Source organism: Rhipicephalus microplus, chromosome 7 (genome assembly GCF_043290135.1).
Source record: "Rhipicephalus microplus isolate Deutch F79 chromosome 7, USDA_Rmic, whole genome shotgun sequence".
Lineage (NCBI taxonomy): Eukaryota > Metazoa > Arthropoda > Arachnida > Ixodida > Ixodidae > Rhipicephalus > Rhipicephalus microplus.
Window position 1 is genome coordinate 86,214,931 of NC_134706.1, and position 20,198 is coordinate 86,235,128.

General features: G+C 47.1%; 2 protein-coding genes across 2 annotated transcripts in view; one reads left to right on the forward strand and one right to left on the reverse strand.

The window, feature by feature from the left end:
* Nucleotides 1-2,064: 2,064 nt before the first annotated feature.
* On the reverse strand, nt 2,065-6,781 carry LOC119179153 (membrane metallo-endopeptidase-like 1). The gene has a single exon (XM_037430225.2). The coding sequence runs from the start codon at nt 4,764-4,766 to the stop codon at nt 2,175-2,177; it is 2,592 nt and encodes an 863-aa protein (XP_037286122.2). The 5' UTR covers nt 4,767-6,781; the 3' UTR covers nt 2,065-2,174.
* Nucleotides 6,782-13,040: 6,259 nt separating this feature from the next.
* Nucleotides 13,041-20,198, forward strand: part of LOC119179492 (uncharacterized) — a 31,309-nt gene continuing 24,151 nt past the window's right edge. The window contains exons 1-2 of the mRNA XM_075870054.1: nt 13,041-13,844; nt 17,171-17,407. Coding sequence (XP_075726169.1) covers nt 13,769-13,844; nt 17,171-17,407 — 313 coding nt within the window. The 5' untranslated portion in view covers nt 13,041-13,768. The remainder of the gene's footprint in view (nt 13,845-17,170; nt 17,408-20,198) is intronic.

The following is a 20,198-nucleotide window of genomic DNA, read 5'->3' on the forward strand; positions in this document are numbered from 1 at the left end:
TACTTGTACCTTAACTCTTACGGGCCTGGTGTTTTCCAATTGACGACGCCACACAATATTTCTCCTAGAGCCTCAAAAACAAAAACAAAAAAAAAAAACAAATTCACTCATTCTTGAATAAGTATTTATTCAACTATCCACACTACGATCGACACCACCGTTGTTTCATTTTGGTGGAGCTTAGAGCCGTAAAGAAAAAGAAGCTGGGCAGAAGTCTTGGCAGACGACGAGGCGGGCAAGCAGAGCCAGGAAGGCTGCGTTTTCGGGATGAGGTCCTGAAGTTGGTCTGAGAGCTTCCACGCTGTGAAATACTTTGTCACTTCAGATTTTGTGTGCTCTAAGGCATAGTAAGGCATAGTAGGCTCTAAGGAATAAATAAATTTTTCATTTTTGTCATTTCATGACTCCAGGTCAATGATGACGTGATTTGATGTCATATCTGTAAATCTATAAATACTTCTCGGGAGACTCCGCGCGCGGCGCCACAGTCAACATCCACTACCGCGTGAGGGGGTTAAACGTCACTCCGCTCTCCCAGCGCGGCAGACAGCGGAGGAGGGGAGACATGTCGGGACATGAGAACAGAGAAAGAGGCGGCAAAGCCCACGCAAACGCAGTGGTATGGTCTCAATTCGCACAAAGGGTTAATTAGTAAGTCAGTGAAGGGCCAGAATACGTCACATATGTACAATTAGTTTGTAAAGCGTTATTTGAAAAATATTTTCTTTTGTTTATGTGAAGCAACAAGGCTGGTTCCTTGGAAACAAGGGGTGCGCGAGAATTGTTTTATTTGGCAGCACCCACTACAACAGAGTTCTTTCAGGAGCAAAGTAGGCTGGGAATCTATGCGCTGTGTTGGAATATGTTTGCTCTTAGGGAAAGAGGGGGCAAAGAAGGGCAGGCTGGAATATTTAGGAGGCAGCTGTCTCTTCTCTAGGAACTGCCAATAACTATGTTCGGCCAAACTTATCTTTGTAAGAGCTTCTTCGTGAAATTCGTCGATGTATACTTGCGATTCTGGCGCATTTCAGCCCACGAAAGATTACATCCCACACCCCAACTGCTTCTGAGCTACGGTTCACATTAGTTAACGTATCCTAACAAAATTCACAGATATTTCGTTAAGGATACCTGAGTACACCTCCACTTTACTCTAAAATTCAAGCTGCTCAGTTCGGTAACGATTTCAGCAGGTATGAAAGAGCTGTATGATAAACATGCTGGTGTTCAGGTACGCACACACTCTAAAATTTTTACACCCTTAAGGGTGTAATGCAGTTGGTTGTGTTAAAAGCACGCATACGAACATACTTATTGCACCGTTAAAAGATTAGGGTGTTCATAAATACATCATTGGGGCACCACATTTTATCTTAGGGAGGTTATGAGGAAGGAAATGCGTATTTTTGGACAGTTTTTGATGATAGTTTAAGTATACCTTAACCATTTTGATAGAACCACTTGAGGCCCATCCTACTAGCTGCTTGTGGTTCTAGTATTAAATCAAAGCAGGAAGTAAAGTAATGCAACCGGAACACAGTTTTCACCGATAATGCGCACTAACTACAAAGTCGGAAGCCAGAACACGAGCGCCGCTTATCCAACAGAGATACAAGAGAGAATCCTCTTGTACCTGTCCCTCTCATCTGTGTCGTTTGCGGGATTAGTGAACACTAACAGCACTAGTATTTTTTCCTTGTGACCCCGCGTTGAATTCACACTGTTCGTGCTTCATAATGCTAAACCAACTAGCCCAAATCATCACTTTGGGAGAGGACGGCTGATGGTGGCTCTGGCGAGTAGCATCGGCAGTTTCAGTACGATCGGAAGTGACCTAATCCTAGATGACTAAAGTAAATTCATTCCCCACACCTCCTACGGCATTCTTCATACGACCTTTGTTTCACCTAGCTTCATAATGTCGTTAGCTTACACAAGCAATGTCAGTATTTCGTTGGTCATCAACTTCTATCATAACGCAAAAATAGGGGACCGAGTGGCGTGCGTATACTTTCTCGTAATTGTTAGATTCAGCACCCATTAAGCTTCACGTATGCATTCTCGAACGCATCCACATGATCTTTATTAGTGTAACAAAAGAGCCGGGTACGAGGGCGTGCAAGCAATATTGCCGTCACAATAAACGAAGTTTGAGTTCATGTGGCACACGCAGGTCACAGACACTTATCGGCTGGGTTCATGGACGTGCCCGGTGGGCAGCCAAACGCAACGGCGAAGTCGTGCATGTTTCGCAGCGGGCCGTTCACCCGGTACCAAGCGGGACTGACCGGACCGTTAGTCATCAGTTTGACCGCGAAGCGCGGGTTAAGGCGCTCGCAGTGGCTTCGTGCGTAGTACAGAAAGAAAAGCTGCTGGCCGCTGAGGTTCGGTGCTCCGGACAACCGGTAGTCGCCGTCCTGCGCCCCGAGTTGTCGCAGGTAGGCGTGAAACGCCGTGCGCACCGCCAGCAGGTCCAGGAGGTCCGAGGCTGATGTCCTGGCCGAGTTGAAGGGTACGCGGCTCGGGTTGAAGTCTATGTCCCGGTACTGGTTCTCCAGGCAGCGCCGCAGCCGGTCGAAGTAGTGCGACTCCTCGGACGCCGGTCGCTCGAGGTCAAAGTTGATGGCCTCGTGCCACAGGAAGCGATGCAGTTCTCGGTAGACCCGCGGCCCGACGCGTGGCAGGTGAAGGTGGGCGGTGCTCGAGTCGTTGGGCATCATGAAGTCGAAGACGGGCAGTGGTATCTCCAGGTGGTCGTACGGTGGGTCGAGCGTGGCCCACGCATTCAGGAAGCCACCCGTCCAAGACGTCTTGTTGCCCAAAAGAAACTCGCGCTTCTTTTGGGCCGCCGTGCGCAACCAGAAATAGAAAAAGTGCGGCGCCGGATGCCGCGGGTTGTTTGTGTACAGGCCCTCAGCGTATGACTCGGCAGCTTTCTGCTCGGAAAGCCAGTACGGCATGAGAGCTTCCCAGTAGATGTCCTTTACATGATTGGTCGCGTGTTGCTTGAATGTGTTCGTAAACATGGTAGAATTCTGGAGGTCCGTGAGAAATGTCCTCTTCAGGACGTCCAGTACGGTTCGAATCACCGATGGACCTCCCAGCAACTCGAGGGCTCTCTTGAACGTCAAGTAGAGAGGCACCACGGGCTCATAGCGTTCTAAGAAGCGAACGCACATTTGAACCGCGTCCAGCCGCTCTGAGAACTCGGCGTAACGAGAGTAAGTCACCGAGGCGAGCGTAGACCGGAGTGTCCAGTTGCTTATCAGGGGTGTCAGCTCCAGCACGACGCGATAGGTGACGTAATTAAGCAGGTCGTGCTTCGTAAGGGCGAGTGTGCGCATTCGGTCGAAGTAATCGGTGTCCGAAAGGTGGACGCTGGTTGTCTCCGGCATGATCGAATCGCCGCCCACCGCAGCTTCAAAAAACCTGTGCAAGTTGATGGTGCCGAGCTTGGGAAGGTCGATCATCTGACGCGTCGAGCAATTCTTGAGACGACCAGCGTCGAGAACAGCCCTGTTGGTGTTCAGCATGCGGCGAATCAAAATTTCGATGGTTGTCACATTCGTCATCATAGACTCTTCAAATGGAGTGGCCGTCTTCGTGGTCATTGTCTGCACAAGGGTCCCGTAAGCCTTGTTGACCAGACGAGCGGCGAGCTGTGGTTCCGATCCAAGGAAGTGACGAAGCAGCAGGTTGCGTGGCTGGCCAATGACGGTTCCAGTAAGACCACGATACACGCTGAACAATGTTTCCAAACCGATCTCAGAAAGCACCCGGCCCACCTTGACCGATAGCGTCTGGTCGGGAATGGAGCTATTCGCCTCATACGGCCACCCTTTGAGATCCAGATGGCGTAGTACGGCATCCCTCACGTTTCGGAAGAGGTTCGGCTGCGGCCGGACACACTCATCGACGAAAAACTTGAGCTCAGGAAAGGGCATCGCATCCGAGCGGATCACGTTGACCAGCAGCTCGATGAAAAGGTCGACTAGTGCGTAGTCGACCGAGAGGCGGTCGCTCTGCACGTTAGACGGCTGTCGGTGCTGCCAGCGGACGCACACATGCTGGTAGAAGTCGTCGCAGGGTCTGATCTTGGGCTCCAGTTCGTCGATCAGCTTGACGCCTTGCTCGACGCACGCCTTGCTCGTGCACTTGGTGCCCTTCAGCATCCTGTGAAGGCTCTTGCGAGGTCCTCGCGGATTCCTGGGTGCCGGTCGTCTCAACTTAAACAAGTTACGGTTTTCTTCGGGGGGCTGGATACGCTGGTTTTTGGTTTGGACACCGTCGGACGACGCTCTGGGTAGAGCCGTGGCGTCGGCGCCACCGTCGGAGTCAGTGTTGGACGCATCGCTGCTGTTCTCGGACTCTTCGCCGGCTGCGCCCTGGGCGTCCTTGTTGGCGACGTCAGTGAGGACCATGGAACCGACAAGCAGCAGGCAGGCGACGGCGATGAGGAGAAAGGTAATGGCTCGCACACTGGTGCCGCCGACGGCGTTGCCGAATTCGGAGTTGGGTCCGGCGCGGTTGGCGTTGCGCCGCTGCTCGTCCGCCGGACCTCGCTGGTCGGCGGCGATGCGTACGAACGGCTCCTCCTGGACCGAGTCGCGCACGTAGCCGAGGACGTTGGTGCTCGACTGTTCCTCCGTGGCCCGGCTGCTTCCGCCGCTGCGGGCAGCGCGCACGTTTCTGATGCGTGACAGCGAGGAGCTGACGACGATCTCGTCCTGTGGGATGTCGAAGACGAGGTGCGACTCCTCGGTCATCCTGGACGCGTTCCCGTTTCCTGCGAGCTTCAGTGCTGCGAAGCGACGGATGCGGCGTTGCTTCTTCTTCTGTGCTCGAGCTCACGCGCGTGGCCCGTGAGCTTTGCTTTGCTTCCCTAGATACATGGCACGCACCCACTTTGGAGATTGGCCAATAATGCAATTCAGAAATTAAATGCTAAATGTTATTTCAAGTAAGCTATGAAATTTGAAACCAAAAATGAAGAAATAAATTGGCAATAATATGTGAAATATTCAATTTAACTACAAGTACTATGCTTTTGAGCCTGTATTCCGCCGTAATAACCTGACGGGAATAATTTTGAAAACTTAAGTTTTAACGAAATGACGAAGAATTTTAAAAACCAGATTAAAATGGTACTTGTTGAGCAGTTATAATGAAATTACACACGACATCAAAGGCTTTCTTGTGGAAGTATCTCCAACCTGATGCACCAAAGCTTAAGTCATTTTGCTCCAATAATTTAAAGCCTATTTTTGTAAAAGGAGTAATTAGATGTTGAGTTCTGATACGAGAACATCTTGCACATGACAAAAAGTAATGTGCGAAATTTTCCAGTTCTTCGCAGAATTGACAGAGGGGTGATATCGTCAGACCAGCACTGTACCAGTAAAAGTTTAATGGGGGGACACGACACCGAAATCTGGTGACCATCACTTGTGATTGTCGAGATGGCTCCACTGCGATTTACATAGGTATATTAAAGCTGGTTGGCGGAGTACCTTTTTCTTTATTTCCTTTTTCGCAGTGTGAATCATATACAAAAAATTGGGGGACCTTTAAGCTTCGCCTTTAAGAGTAAAACACGATAGCGAAATCCGGCCCCTAGTGCACCCTGCAACCGCTAAGTGCATACTTCCTCATATGTTTTGTTACATGCACACGCACACACACAAACACGCACGCAGTAGATTAGACCAGCGCGCGCTAGTATCGCCGAATGGGCTCGTTTTCGTCATGACACCTGTCGAACAAAATGCGTTAAAGGGGCCCTGAAACACTTTTAATATAACCATGGAATAAATTCACTAGAAGAGATTACTGCCTCATGAACTCAACGCCGCAAAAATTTTAGGAATCCGTCCAGTGCGTGTGGAGTTACAAAGGTTTGTCGCATGCTGCAATTGCATTATCTCTTCTTTCATCCCGATGAAAGCGCTGGAAGATGAACAGGAAAAGCAGGGAGGGGTGGCAGGGCAAAGAAACTACCGTGCTTCGCGACCTTGAGCACTTTTTTTTTCTTCGAACACGTGGCTTATTCATTGTGATCACGCGCGCACGCGTAAACAATTAGCGGCCTCCCGCGGCTATCTTGATAACTTGATTTTTTGGTCACGGACGCACAGACGAATTTTCGCTCACAGCCGACGGGGCCGACGCCAGCGGTGGGTATCCTGCGACACGAGCTTTTTAACGCTATCGCGTTAAAAACTTCGGTTGTACAAGTTCCCAGAGGAGACGCTCGAGGTGGTGACGAGACAAGAACTGGACGTCCTCATGTGAGATATCTAGCTGGAGACCTTGTTGAATCTTGCCGAACTTTTAATAAAGTGATTAACGTTCTTACCGGCCAAAATTGACCCAGTTGGCCAATTTACTTCACAGTGGATACGAAATAAACTTCGCGAGCGTCTTGCAAGATGCGCGCAAACGAGTTTACGATCGACGAAGCGAACAAACGGCGTGAAACACGGGCCATTGTAAGACGGACATAATGCTGTTTTTTCGCTTCGTTGATCACGCACCATGCTGCCCAAATAAGCAGTTTAGTGTAGCACAGCTTACGATCCACACGCTGGGACTGATAGCCACTGGAACGAAATGTTTTGAAGCCATGACAACTGCATTGCGGGCTTGCTGGACGGCCAATTTTTGGTCGGCTAGGCTTCCTGGAATAGAATAAGGGGGAGGGAGGGTTGGATGGAGGGGATTAGTGCACAGTCATTATTTCGAAGTGGACCAATTTGAAAGATGATCAAACAAAAGACCGCTGTCGACGCTCAGGTGCTATTGTACCGTCTGTCCTGTTCAGTCACGCCATGTCATACAAACTTACAGGGTCTCATTATGCATTTGTTTAGACGACACCATTGGACAATTCGCCGTGGCAGCTTAGCACGTGACGCGTGCCTCAGTGGGTTCGATACCCGCGGCCACGGTGGCCACACTTCAATGGGGCCGAAATGCAAAGAACACCCGGGGACCTGTTAGGCACACGTCAAGGAACCCCAGGTGGTAGAAAATAATCCGGAGCCCTTCACTATGGCGTGCTTCGTAACCATAATCGGCATGTGAGGTACTCGCAATTATTATTGCCCCATTCAAAGGCGTCTTTCGACTATGCATATGTTCACGATTACTCTGCTTCTTAAGTGCGTGGGACTACGGGTCCGACTTGGTGTTCATATATAGATCTCATGTGACCTAGTCAAGTTCACAATGAAGTGCTCAATAAAGGCCTAGAAGAAGGCTGGCAATGCTCAAAATCACTTCAATAGAAGTGAAAGAGGTCTAAAATAGCAAGAATAACAAAAAATTACCCTTGATTCTGCTAAAGGCAACCATGAGTACCACGCGAAGCAGCAAAAGGGTTGACTTGAAGTTACATTCATTACAGGCACTCTGCTTAATGTTAGCTCAACCTTGCAAGTGGGACACGCCATGAAATTACTCGTAAACAGTTCTGTCAAGCTTGAGTGACTTGTTTTTAGCCAGGCTTGACAAAACCGTTTCCGGTGACCTTTGTGACAACCGAATAATGCGCATTTTTAGATGTGTTGACGACTTTCTCATTCTTATTGATTGTGACTTCATGTCCTGCGCCCTAGATATCATCAACCTCATCATCAAGTGTTTCAAACCCTTTGTTTTAACACACGAGTTGTCTGTTTTTAGCCATGTCAGGTTTTTAGATGTAGCTCTCATTTTTCACCAAGACCACACTTGCTGGACGTACAAGCCAAGGACCAACAAACCCCTGCTTTCGTATCACTGTGGCCCCACAAAACTCGTAAAAAGAGGCACTGTAGACTTGTGCTTTAGAAACGCTTTACGAAAGTCTTGTCCACATCTAATGACAGCTAGTTTTAAAGAGCAAGCGGAGCGACTTTTGAATGCTGGCTGCCCCTTTTACATACAAAATTCTGCCGCAAAATTTTGTCAAGAAGCTTCAGACCTCAAAACAAGCCCTCGCCCAGGTTGAGCCATTAAGGCCTCAGAAGCTTCCCGTGTATAGTTCCTTACCTACATGGAGTGTCCCACAACTTGAAAAACGTTGGGGAGCGGGCCACTGTAAAGGTGGTTTTCTCTGCCCCGAAAAAGTTGTCGTACTTGAGAATGAAGGTTATTTGTTTCACATGGAAAACCAGGTCGTTCTAAAAGGCACAAAACCCTGCTTGTCACGCGCGCAGGAAATATAATCAAAGACCTCTTCCAAGTGGTTAGAATTACATGGGACAAACTAATCGCTGTACTAATGAGCGGCTCCGTGAACATGCTTGCAACGTAAAGAATGCTCGCGATGGTTTTTTGGCACTGCACTGCAGCACGTGTGGCTGCAAACCACCTTTTTCACAATACCGTGATCGTTGCTAAAAACAGAAATAAAATCACAAGGAAGATAATGGAGGCAGAGAGGATTTGTAGATTAAAAATGAACTGCATCAGCACTCCCTCTTCCGCTCTTTGCCGAAAAGAATTGCCCCTCCTATGGTTGTACACTTTCGCACATGAAAACTGTGGGTTTCAAAATAGTTTTCATCTGTTTCTTCCCATTTCCTGAGTATAAATGTGTGCGCTCTTCAAAATATATTTTTTTGGAAGTTAGCACTCCTCCTTGTCCCATGTCTCACAGTTTTAACGCACAACGTTATTAGTTATGTGTCACCAACACGCCCGAATTCATACTCTTGTAACGTGTATATGAGTTGCCAGTGGTAGCGATTCAGTAAGGAAATTGTTTTTATAAAATATGCGACACTCACACGAGATATTTCTACGAACAACGTTCCGTGCAAGAGTTTGAGGAAAAAGGTCAAGGCACCCTCACCCCACTTCCTAACTAACTCTTGCGATCGCTAAACGTTAAGGTGGTGCATGAACGCTAGTGCGTTGAGACACGTTTGATCAAATTCAAGTATAAACGTAGGCATATACAGGCTGTCCCACATAGCGGGAGCCAAGACGTTGAAAATCAGACACTTCTCAAAAAACATCTGGGTTTTAACGTACCGAAACCACGACATGATTATGAGAGACGCCGTAGTGGAAGCCAGAATTTCGACCATCTGTTGTTCTTTAGCGTGCACTGACATAGAACAGTACGTGAGACTCTACCATTTCATCTTCATGAAAACGTGGCCGCCGCGGCCGGAGTCGAACCCGCAACCTTTGGGTCAGCAGCCGAAATGAAAGGCACTTCAGAGGCAAATTGAAGCAAACGTATACTACTCGCACCAGCATATATAGATACTCAGGCTATTTTATTTCCCCGCAAACTAGCTAATTGAAATGTTTAAAACGCAACTTTTTAAATATAGGCTGAAAACGCGAATATGAACGCTGAGCTGAAGAGAAGTTGCAGAAACAACAGACTATAACCGAACCCGTAACAGCTAACGGTCATAACTCGTGCTATCGTTTTGTAGCGCCAGGCGTATACCGCAAGGCCCCATCCTTGGACCTTTACTTTTTCTAATTTACATTGATGACCTTCCATCCTGCGTTACCTCCACAATCAAGATATTTGTTGATGACTGCGTAATATACCGCGTAATCACGAACTCACTTGATTCCTCTAGAGTACAATCTGCTCTGTTTCATGAAATGAAATATTAATAAATACAAACGTGGATGTAAGGGGGATTTCAAGCCCCACCAAAACTTTAAAATTTTACTGTATATACACACACACATAAAAAACCACACGCGAACAGATATAAAATGTGATTGAACACCCCCTCCCCCTCCCCCAGAAAAAAATTTCTGGCTACGCCCCTGAATGCTTACTTTACTTGGACGACACCATTGGATGATTCGCCATGGTAGCTTAGCACGTGACGCGTCCATCAGTGGGTTTGATACCCGCGGCCACGGCGGCCGCATTTCAATGGGGCCGAAGTGCAAAGAACACCCGGGCATTTATTAGGCGCACGTCGAAGAACCCCAGGTGGTAGGAAATAATCCCGAGCCCTCCGCTAGGGCTTGCCTCGTAATCATAATCAGCACGTGAAGCACTCGCAATTATTATTGCCCCATTTAAATTAGGGTCTGCCGAAAATTTACTGTCTGTATTACACCTGCTCGTTCAATTACTATTCCGTTGTCATACGTCAATACTTATAAGGAGTTGACATAGCTAACAATACATCGTATAATACTCATAACTGCGCGATTAACAATGCGAGCTGTATTCTCTGTTTATTCCATCTTGACTTTTTGTGGGATGCTGTTTCCTTAAAACGTCTTTATAAAATATAAAGATGTTTACACCCGTGTCTAAACTCGAGTACGCCACTGTAATACAAAATTCTCACTTTCGGAACGCACTTAAATACACCCAAAATCGTTCAGCTCGTTTCATCGCTGCTAATTGCTGCCTTACACTGGCAGTAACACTTAAAAAAAAAGATGCTCTAGACCTCCCGACCTTTTGTAACAGAAAGAAGCAAGCCCGCCTACGTGTCTTGCACATAGTCATGATGATGAATCCTGAAGTAAAACGCACATTGTTTTCCCCAATTTCTTGCGTTTCATCTCGCGTCGAACATAACTTCAATGTTCAAATGCAGTATTGCCAGTCCTACATGCATTTTCACTCAGACATGTTCATCTGAATGGAATCACCTACCTGCCTTCATCGCCAGCAACCCTGATCATGCACCATTAAATCAAGACTTCCACATCAAACTTCTGACGCCACTCCACTGTGTAACGTCGAAAACGATATTGACAATAACAAACAAACAAACAAACAACTAAAGAAAGAAAGAAAGAAAGAAAGAAAGAAAGAAAGAAAGAAAGGAACAAACAAACTAATGAATAAAAAAACCGAAATTAAGAAAAATATTACAGCATATCCACGAAGTGATTGATGATGAGTGGAACGAAGCGCTGGAAGGTTTCATTGCTAAACCGTGAACCATCTGCGAATATTGTTCACTACATCATCAAATACGTTACAAACCCTGTATATATTTATACAAGAAATTTTATTATTCGTAAGTGGTCGCTTATACGTCGCTTCCGTTCCCCTTTCATTACAACGGCTTTATGGTCGGTGAAGAACGGTGATGGTGATGGAGCGTAGTGGAACGTTTGCTAAAACGAGATTGTGGGCAGTTTGCAAAGTTTGAACCATAGGTGGTCACGTTCAAACAAGGGACGGACACAGTGGGACAGTCTATAGCTCTTGAGCGCACACCTGTATACAAGTAAAGAATCATCTTGAATTTCATATTAGCTACTTCTAAACGGTATTTGCTTTATCGTCGGTGAAGCAGTGGATCGGTGATGAAGCGTAGTGTGTTGTTGGCAAGGGCAAATTAGTGGGCAGTTGGCAAAAATGGAACTATAGGTGGTCACGCACATACATACAAACGATAGACAGACCCACGCCTTTAGGAGCTTCGCCCCTAAAACAAGAGTACTGGATTTTTTTCTATAGTCTTAGTTTCCTTCACCTTGGGTTGCATCGTTGTCTTTTCCTCAGATTGATTGTTCGACTGATTGAACTCTCCTGAAAGATGACAGAAAAACAATCAATTGAAGCTTATTCTACTGAATGTTTCTAGGAGAACGCTTCAATGAATTTATTTTCTGGTTGTGTCTCCTGTTACATAGAAGAAAGTGTCATTGGAAATGCAAAAGTCGCGCCGGTGTTTGCCTGGCAGCGCAGCCGAACACGTCTTACGTGTTTTCAAGCGAGTGCCCTTCGTACCGGACAGGCGAAACTTTGACCTTGTCGAAACGTAATCGACTCAACAACTCCTTGTTGCGCGATTTCCGTTGGGGCGGTGGTCGTTTTCTTGGTTTTCCTTTTGGGTGTGTGCGTGCGTGTGTGTGCGTGTGTGTGCGTGTGCGCGCACGTGTGTGTGTGTGTGTGTGTGTGTGTGTGTGAGAGAGAGAGAGAGATTCCTTGTTTTTCTCTTTTTCACATAGCTCGCTGCTCGGGTGTCTACATTTATGATAGAGACTTCGGTGGCTTGCCGCGAGATGTGGGCGTAAGACACTCTATAACCGCTTTTTTGACACGCCATTCTCGTACTTGCCTGTGAGTATTTACAACAAGACGTTGTTACGTACAGATTCGTCGCAGGTGCTTTTTTCCCCGCGGTTGTCGCGAAACGACTCACTGCACGGCGAAACAGAAAAAGAAAGATAGGATCGAGTATTAGACTTCTCGGTGAGTGCAGAATTTGCCACTTGTACGACGTTTTTTATTAAGGGTGCACATTAAATATCTCGTGAGTGCCTGAAAATTATCGATTGTCGCGAGACTCTCCTAAGAGAATATATGATCTCAAAAGAGAGTCAACATGCCTCTTTTAATAGAGTCGTGCACGTATCAAGTCAGGAGTCACTTAGGGAAGAAGTCAAGAGTCAATTCATGTCACAGCGGATTTGAGAAGTGAAATAATATGTTTATGTTACGTTGCCAGATACGTACCTATGGCCCATTTTCCTAAATACCCACCACCACGAAAAAAAAAATACCTGACGCGCTTACCCGAAAACCGTCATCAGCCATAACTGGCACTCACCTAAGTAAAAATAAATTTTACTTTCAGGCCTGTGCCCCAAAAACAGGTCCCACCGACCCAAAAGCGAACGTTTTCACCACTAGGCTACGCGCCCGTGCCTGCTCATTATGTATGAAAGGGAAGCATACGAATGCTTTTTATAGCGACGATGCCAGAAAAGCAGTTGGGAAGCGGTGCACTTGGTTCACTCGGCGCTTCATTGAATTACTTATGCGAAAACCTCGGATGCCTCAGCAAACTCGAAAACTGACCATTGACGTTGACTCATTCACACACTGATCACTCGGGAATTGACTGACAATTCACTCTCTCCACTCACTCACTTTCTCACTCACTCCACCCACTCACTTCACATTCTCTCACTCACTCACTTCACTTAGTCTCACTCCCTCACATCACCTTCACTCTCTCACTTCACTTACTGTCACTCACTCGCTCTCTCATTTCATTTAGTCTCACTCCCTCACATCATCCTCACTCACTCACTTCACTTATTCTCACTCACTAACTCACTTCACTTAGTCTCACTCCCTCACATCACCCCCACTCACTCATTTCACTTTGTCTCACTCCGTCACATCACCCTCACTCACTCACTTGCACACGCGCGTTCAAACACACACTGGTACAAGGGTCACATACGCGCACGCACGCACGATGTTGCAAGGGAGTCTGCAAATATTTCATACTTAAACAGTTACGCTTTACACGCACACACGCACCTTGAACGCCTTCGTCCTGCTACATGAAAACCGGTTCCATCCGGTGCCTCACACTAAACGTGTGAACGCCGGCGGCTATACCACGAGACTGGGCACGCCCACAACTCTCTAACTAAACACCGCACTGGCAGTAATCCTGGCGTCGCGTAGACTCGCCAATTTGATCGTGTTGACTTGCGCCAGCCGGACTAAAGATGCGTCGACTGTCACGGCAGGGATAAAAACATGCCCATTGGAACACGCCTCTTCCTCGTGGCGCTTTTGAATAGGAGTCGGAGGTGATGCCAACGTTCGACAGCTTTTCTTGGCAGCGCTCGAAGTGCACGTAGCGTACCCGGTGTGTCTCGTTTTTGTACAGATACAGACAGGCGATTGTTCGCAGGGAGACCTGGGAATGTGTTCGACGAGGCAAAATTGAACTCACCGGAAGCATCAGTGTGGCCAGTCTTCTCCGTAGTATAAAAGGATAGACAAGATTAGACGGCTCACTGTCCAAGCATGAAGTTCCCGGTAGTGTTTGTCGTGGCCTTCGGCTTCATCTGCCTGACTGTCACCGATGCTGACGAAGAGACCGGTAAGTGTACTTCAGTTGCACTTGTGTTCTTTCAGGATTCCTTCAGTTAACTCTACAGACTCATGCTTGATTAACAGCAACCAACTGAACCAACAGACAATCAAGCAAAAGACAGCATTGGGGGAAAGGAACTCTTAGGTATTTTAAAACCGTATATAGTTTAAAGTTCATGATGTATGTTGAAATGAATTAATTCGGAAAAAAAAATGCCCCCACCTCCCCGACGGGAATCGTGAAGAAATGCGAATGCATTGCGTAGCGTTCATAGGGGCGTTTCTCACGCGAGAACCCAGCATTAAAAGAATAATGCTCTTTTTTCTTACACCGTGCCGCCAATAGCGCCGTTCGACACACGAGGAGTTTCTCTGTTGCAAAAAACGTGGTATGCGTTTCCAGCCCTAATTTAAAAAATACTATGCAACATAGGGTTTCATACAATAATACCTAGAGGGGAATCTGGCGCTAGTGTCTACGCGCACTACTTCAGCTCCGCTTGTACCCCCATGGGAATTATGGGCAGTACAGGCTTCGAATCTGCTTCAGATGAATTACATTCTTGAGATTCGCGACGCTTCTTTTCCGAGTGTAAAACAAAGTGATATGAACTTATATTTCATTGAAACTTACGTCATTTATTTGTACGCAAACTTTATTGCAAAAGAGTTTCGTTTCGAGGCGACAAGAGTGAAACCTGGGCAAATTTAACCACAGGGGTATGCATCGCTCTGCCATTGTGTTACAGAGTTGGCACCAAGATTCAATGATTCATTCTTTACAACAATTGAAAACAAGCATGCTTGCTTTTTCTCGAAAGTACGCATTATCTATTTATGGAAATAACAGTACAGTATTAAGTGAGAAACACTTAACGTTTCGTCTTCTGCAAACCTAGGTGCGTCAGTCCAAGTGGTCTGCCCCCAACGCACCTCTGGTTCTCTTACACTGTGTGTTCTGTTATGAAGCCGAGTCAGCGCAGCCTGACGGTGCGTCCACTTAGCTTCGTCAACGTTTTGCAGTCGACTTAAATGAGTTTAGGCAAGACGCGCTTGTGAAAAAAAAAAAAACATGAACTCGATGGAATATCCTGCACAGGTAGAGACGCTACATCTATGCACAGCAGTAAGTGGACGATACCTCGTTTAAACTGTCAAATACGACTCCTAAATCTCGAACATCACAGCTAAACAAGAGACCTAGTGTTCTTCAGCCTTTTCGAACACGAAACACGGCTTCAGCACTTTCTACCACACCCCACTACCCGCACTGCTAGAAGAACGAAACTGAAACTGTAGAAAAAGGCGTGTAGACAGTTCGCTAGGTAACCCTATATAATCCGAAGCCTGTACTTCCCATATTTCCCATGGGGATACACGATCGCAGCGCCAGATTCCTCTCTAGGTGTCATTGTGTAGAAATCTATGCTATACAGCATAGAGTTTCTCACTATTACCTAGATAGAAGTGAGGCGCCACCGTCTAGGCGAATTTCTTAAGGGTGATGTTGGACCACTGGGAATGACGCTATATGTGTCTTAGAAGCTTGTGTTGGCTGGTGTTGAGCGAGGCTTTGGCTCAAAAGCGAATAAGACTGCTTAATTAAAGCTTCTCTGTAGCAAACGTTATTAGGGGATCTCATTCACACGTATTATATTCTAAAATAAATGTCCACTTTCCTTGACGGCACAGCCAAACGGAGAACGAAAGAAACAGATGACATAAACGTGGCGGAAAAAAACGCTCGCTTTTTTGTCTGCCTGCCAAGTTTAGCGGACGTTGGTTACTTCTCACGCTTCGTAAAGCTGTACATCAACGTAGAAGGTTTTAGTGTTAAATAGAACACGTTTTTGTGCAATGACAAAAATAAATAGCTTATTACATGGACTTTTTAGTAAGAAATCAATCAATTTAACGTGAAGCCAGACGAATCTTTGAGGTATACGAATCCGAGTCAAGTTCAAAGCTCACGTATCTCGTCAATCCTTTGCATTCAGCAGCTCACTAGCGCCAGATTTTGCTCTAGGTGTGATTGTGAGAAACTTTATGCTATGCAGTGAACAAAACAAATATCATTCTCCGCTCGGAGTTGGCGGTTCACAGCGGCGTCTCGAGCACGCATTTCTGGATGTTCGTGAGGGGCGCCTAACCAGCGAATAGTCGAGAGCTAGGTGCGAGTGGAGGGGAAAATGGGGCGCAGGGAGGAGAGAGAGCGAATGGCGATAGAAGGAGCGGCGAAGCATTGCACTTGTCATCGTACCTGGCGAACGTAATGTCAGCGTCTTATCAACACAAACGCTACACAAACGTAAAAATGCGTTTCAAACACACTGCATTGAGGCGGTGGCAAGTCACGTTCAAGTCAAGGAGGTGGAGGCTCCGGTTGCCAGGGTTGAGGATAAGCGCGTGCACCCGCAGCTGTTGCTGACAGCTGCCGACGCCGAAGCGTGACATGGTGGGAGCTCCAGTTGCTAGGGGCCCGCGCGCTCGCAGCTGTTGCTATGGGAGAGGGTGTTGGACGGATCCCGACGGACGCCTGACACAGACCGACTAAGAAATGCGTTCGCATTTAAAACACGCTTTACATTGGTAGGATGGATCCACACGCACAACTTTCAACTACGCGGCTGATGTTCTAGCAAAAGAGATACATAGGTGGTTTTTACCCTTCCACCCCCGGCCACTTTGTTGTTTTTTATGTGCGGTTAATACAGTGTTAGCCAGCGCCCCTCGTAGCCCAACCGGCAACTATAAAACATTTTTCGGAGAGTACGTGACAAGTGATCTTCTCATGAGGTCTCAGATGACCAATAAACTTATGCATGCCACCTAAGGCTTCTAGTCTGTCAGGACAAAGCCCTGCTATGAAAGTATGAAAGGAGTGAATCTGTTAGAGGGCTCACTCTTTTGTAAGGTGGCAGCTATTAACCGAACCCACAATCGGGCAGACGAAAGTATAGGGAACATAGGGGAAAGCAGGAGCAAGGAGCACGCTTTCATTCCTTCCAATATGTTGTGTGTTCTGCCGGAGTAATCTCTTCGATATTGATTACAAAAGCGGCTGTCGTTTCAATCTTAAGATCCTCGTCACTCTAGCATTGAGTCTCCATACATGTAAGTAAAAGACGTGTAGAAATTACATTAGAGAGGTACGTTAACCCTCTTCTGAAGGATCGTGGGACGCATGCTATTTGGAGAGTCCATGCACGACTCTCCAAAAGAGCGTCAGCGTGTTTCTCTAAAGGTGAGAGCCAAAGGACATATTTTTTTTTCGCTTAGAGAACTTCCCGTTGGATTCTCAAAGCTTATGGCTTAACGTCTCACTACTTACAGCACAAGGCCCCTTAAAGCACAAGCCGTGCGGTATCCACGAAGAGTTCAAGGAGTGCCAGAGCAGCAGCTGTGGAGAGTGGCGCTGCGGGGAAGTGCGCGGTGCCCTCAGGCCTTGCACGGCAGACTGCCGGAACGACTGCTTCTGCTCTGAGGAGTACAACCGACATCCGAACGGCACCTGCGTACCGCAAGACCATTGCCCACCTTCGGCGGTCGATCAGTCGGAAGAACCTCGTGGTAAGCACGCATCCTGTGCATTTTACCAGACATTTGCAGCACGGTTTTACAGTGTACTATACCGGTGGACAGATTTTCATTGGTACCCGCTATAGTTTTAGGGGTACACTAAGGTAAATATTAAGTCGACGTTGATTGTTGAAATAGTGGTCCAGAAACCTCGTAGTGCTACTTTTGCACCAAGTGCTTATTTTGAAATAAAACCTCGTTTCAATGGTCCGCATCGCGTTAGCGCACTTCAAATAACCCGCGTGAAAGCGGCCTCGTGGACGTCACTGTTGCCGTGCCAAATGTTGCCCACCTTTACTACGCCGCCAACACCAGTGGCAGCAGAGCGGACGCAGCGAGAGCCACAGTAGCAACAACGGCCATCGAGCACTTTTCTGCAATATCCGGAGGCCATGGTTCTGCTTGCTTGGTTGAAGTGGGCACTGCCAGATGGCATCACTTATCCAGTCTGAGCGGCCAAAAACGAAAGCGAAAAAAGAGGTATGATTTATCAGAAGCCAGATAGGTCAAAATTGAAGCAAAACTGCTAGCCTGCCTATTTGGAACGAATTCATGGAAGTATTTCGCGCGAAACACACTTTGTTATCTTAACCTAAGTTTTTTTGAAAAATAAATCAGTTGCTAGATTGTGCTTGTCCTTGTGTCTCCTTTCTACGTCTCCACGCATTCCGCGCAAAGTACTTCGAACAAAAGTGGTACACTGTAGCAAAAACTGTACTTGTGAACCCCTCGCGCCCTTCCCGATAGTTACGCCAAGCGGTTCTTTTTTTCACCATTCCCGTCAGACACCGTACTTTGAAAGGAATGCCATTGTGAAAGTAGAAAAAAAAACACCGCCACACTTCTAACTCTGAGAATGAGAGGGTGAAAGAACTCGATATGACATGATTACTGGTATAATTAGATAAACATTGCCTGATTACTGTGAGTAAAGTCTATTTTCTCTGGACCTGCCGGCCATTTTCGCTTGTTAGGCATAGTCAAGGGTCTCCCATTCTGCTCCCCAGGTCAATCTCGGCGAGTCGCACGTCACGACAAACTCTCGAGCGAGTCCTCCTGTAGCGGCGAGACGGCGTCAACGGGATTCTGCAGAGTTCATTGCTACACCGAGTAGGACGTTGGTGTAGAAGCCGTCAAAACAAACGGAACACCGCGAACAATGCTTCCCGTCTGGTCCATCTGCCCCTGTTTTCGTATAAAGTTATCAGGGCGTGCGTTGCGTTTCAATTTGCTGCTTCCTTTGGCAACGGCACGTGGCCCCATCGGCACTCGACACCATGCGACAATAGTGACGCCATGTGATCAACGCGTTCAATCGGGGAGAGAGTGGCCGAGCAGTCGAGACTGTCCTATCTTAGGAGGTCATTTCCGGTGTAACTCATTACTGCGCGACAGCACGAGTCGTATGCGATAATGCTTGCAATGACAGCGGTGTGAGCAACATGTTGAAACCATACGAGAATGCTTGTATAGGGAGATATGAGCTACTTCCGTTGCATTCTTCGCGACACCCCGTCTGCGCCAGAAAGATTGGAAGTTTGTTTCTTTCAGCGGCATGTTTGATCCCCGACATCCGCTGTGCCTCGGAGAGCAAAGAAAAAACGCGAGCGTCGATCGACTCACACTATTTGTAGTGAACGAGTGCGAAGACGAACATCAGCCATGAAGAGCCTCGTGGTCCTGGTGGTGGTCTCTGTAGCGGTGTGCTTGGCTGACACAGGTATAAATACTTGAAGTTTAGCGTTATCGTGGCATAATTAACAGACGCACTGCGTTGATACCCGCTTGCTGAGTCATGCTGCTGTCAACGTTCTCTTGGTCGCACGCTCATGAACAAACTAATGTTTCCTTGTCACTTTAGGAATAAGTAGGGAATAATTTAATTCCGACGGCCCTTGCTATAGGCCCAGGGTCTATTGAATCAAACTGGAGACAAATTAAGAGACGGCTCCACCTGTGTTAGAATGCAACATGATAGGTATAAATCTATAACAGAGAGCGAAGCAGAAGTGAAAGTTCTAAAGCAGGCGGGGATAGGTGACATCCTATAATTGACGCTTTCAGAAGAAATCAAGTCGACGAATCAAGGCGGTGACGTAAGGTTGACAGCCAGTGTTTTGTTACAGCTATGGACATGCGATAGCGCATTTATAGCCGGTTATTCGAAGAACGCTTTGTGGTTCCGAACGTTCACTGACCATTTCCGTTTCCCGATTCGATGGTGCTATAGTTTCGTTTTCGAAGGAGGAAATTACTGACGGATCCTTGAATGTTAGTGCGGAAACCGAAGACATAATCTACGCTCCACCTTTCCACCATCTTTTGAAAGTGTGATGAGGAATGTATAGCCGAGTAAAGTCCACTGACAGAGCAGTCTGTTTGAGACCAATGAGGTGTTTCTATCGCAGAAGGTTGAGAGCCGTCCACAATAACGTGGCGAAGATGTTAAAATACTTGAATCCATAAGCGTTTTCTTTTATTTAGGCTATACCCTACGCTAACGATGACGTTGAAGGAAGGAAGGAAAATAGAGGGAAAAGAAAGGCAAGGAGGTTAACCAGCCTATAGGCAGCCGGTTTGCTACCCTGCGCATGGGGGAGGGATGGGGGAGATGAAAGAGAGCAGAGAGGGAATATAGAAACAGCACATTCGGCAGCACATGCACGCACACTCAGTCATAGTCCAGTCTTGTCTTTCGCGGTGTGTGACATTCCTGTTACAGTCGCTTGTTCAAGTCGGTGTCGCGTAGGAATTTCAACAGAGCTTTCGTCGCCTTCTGTTG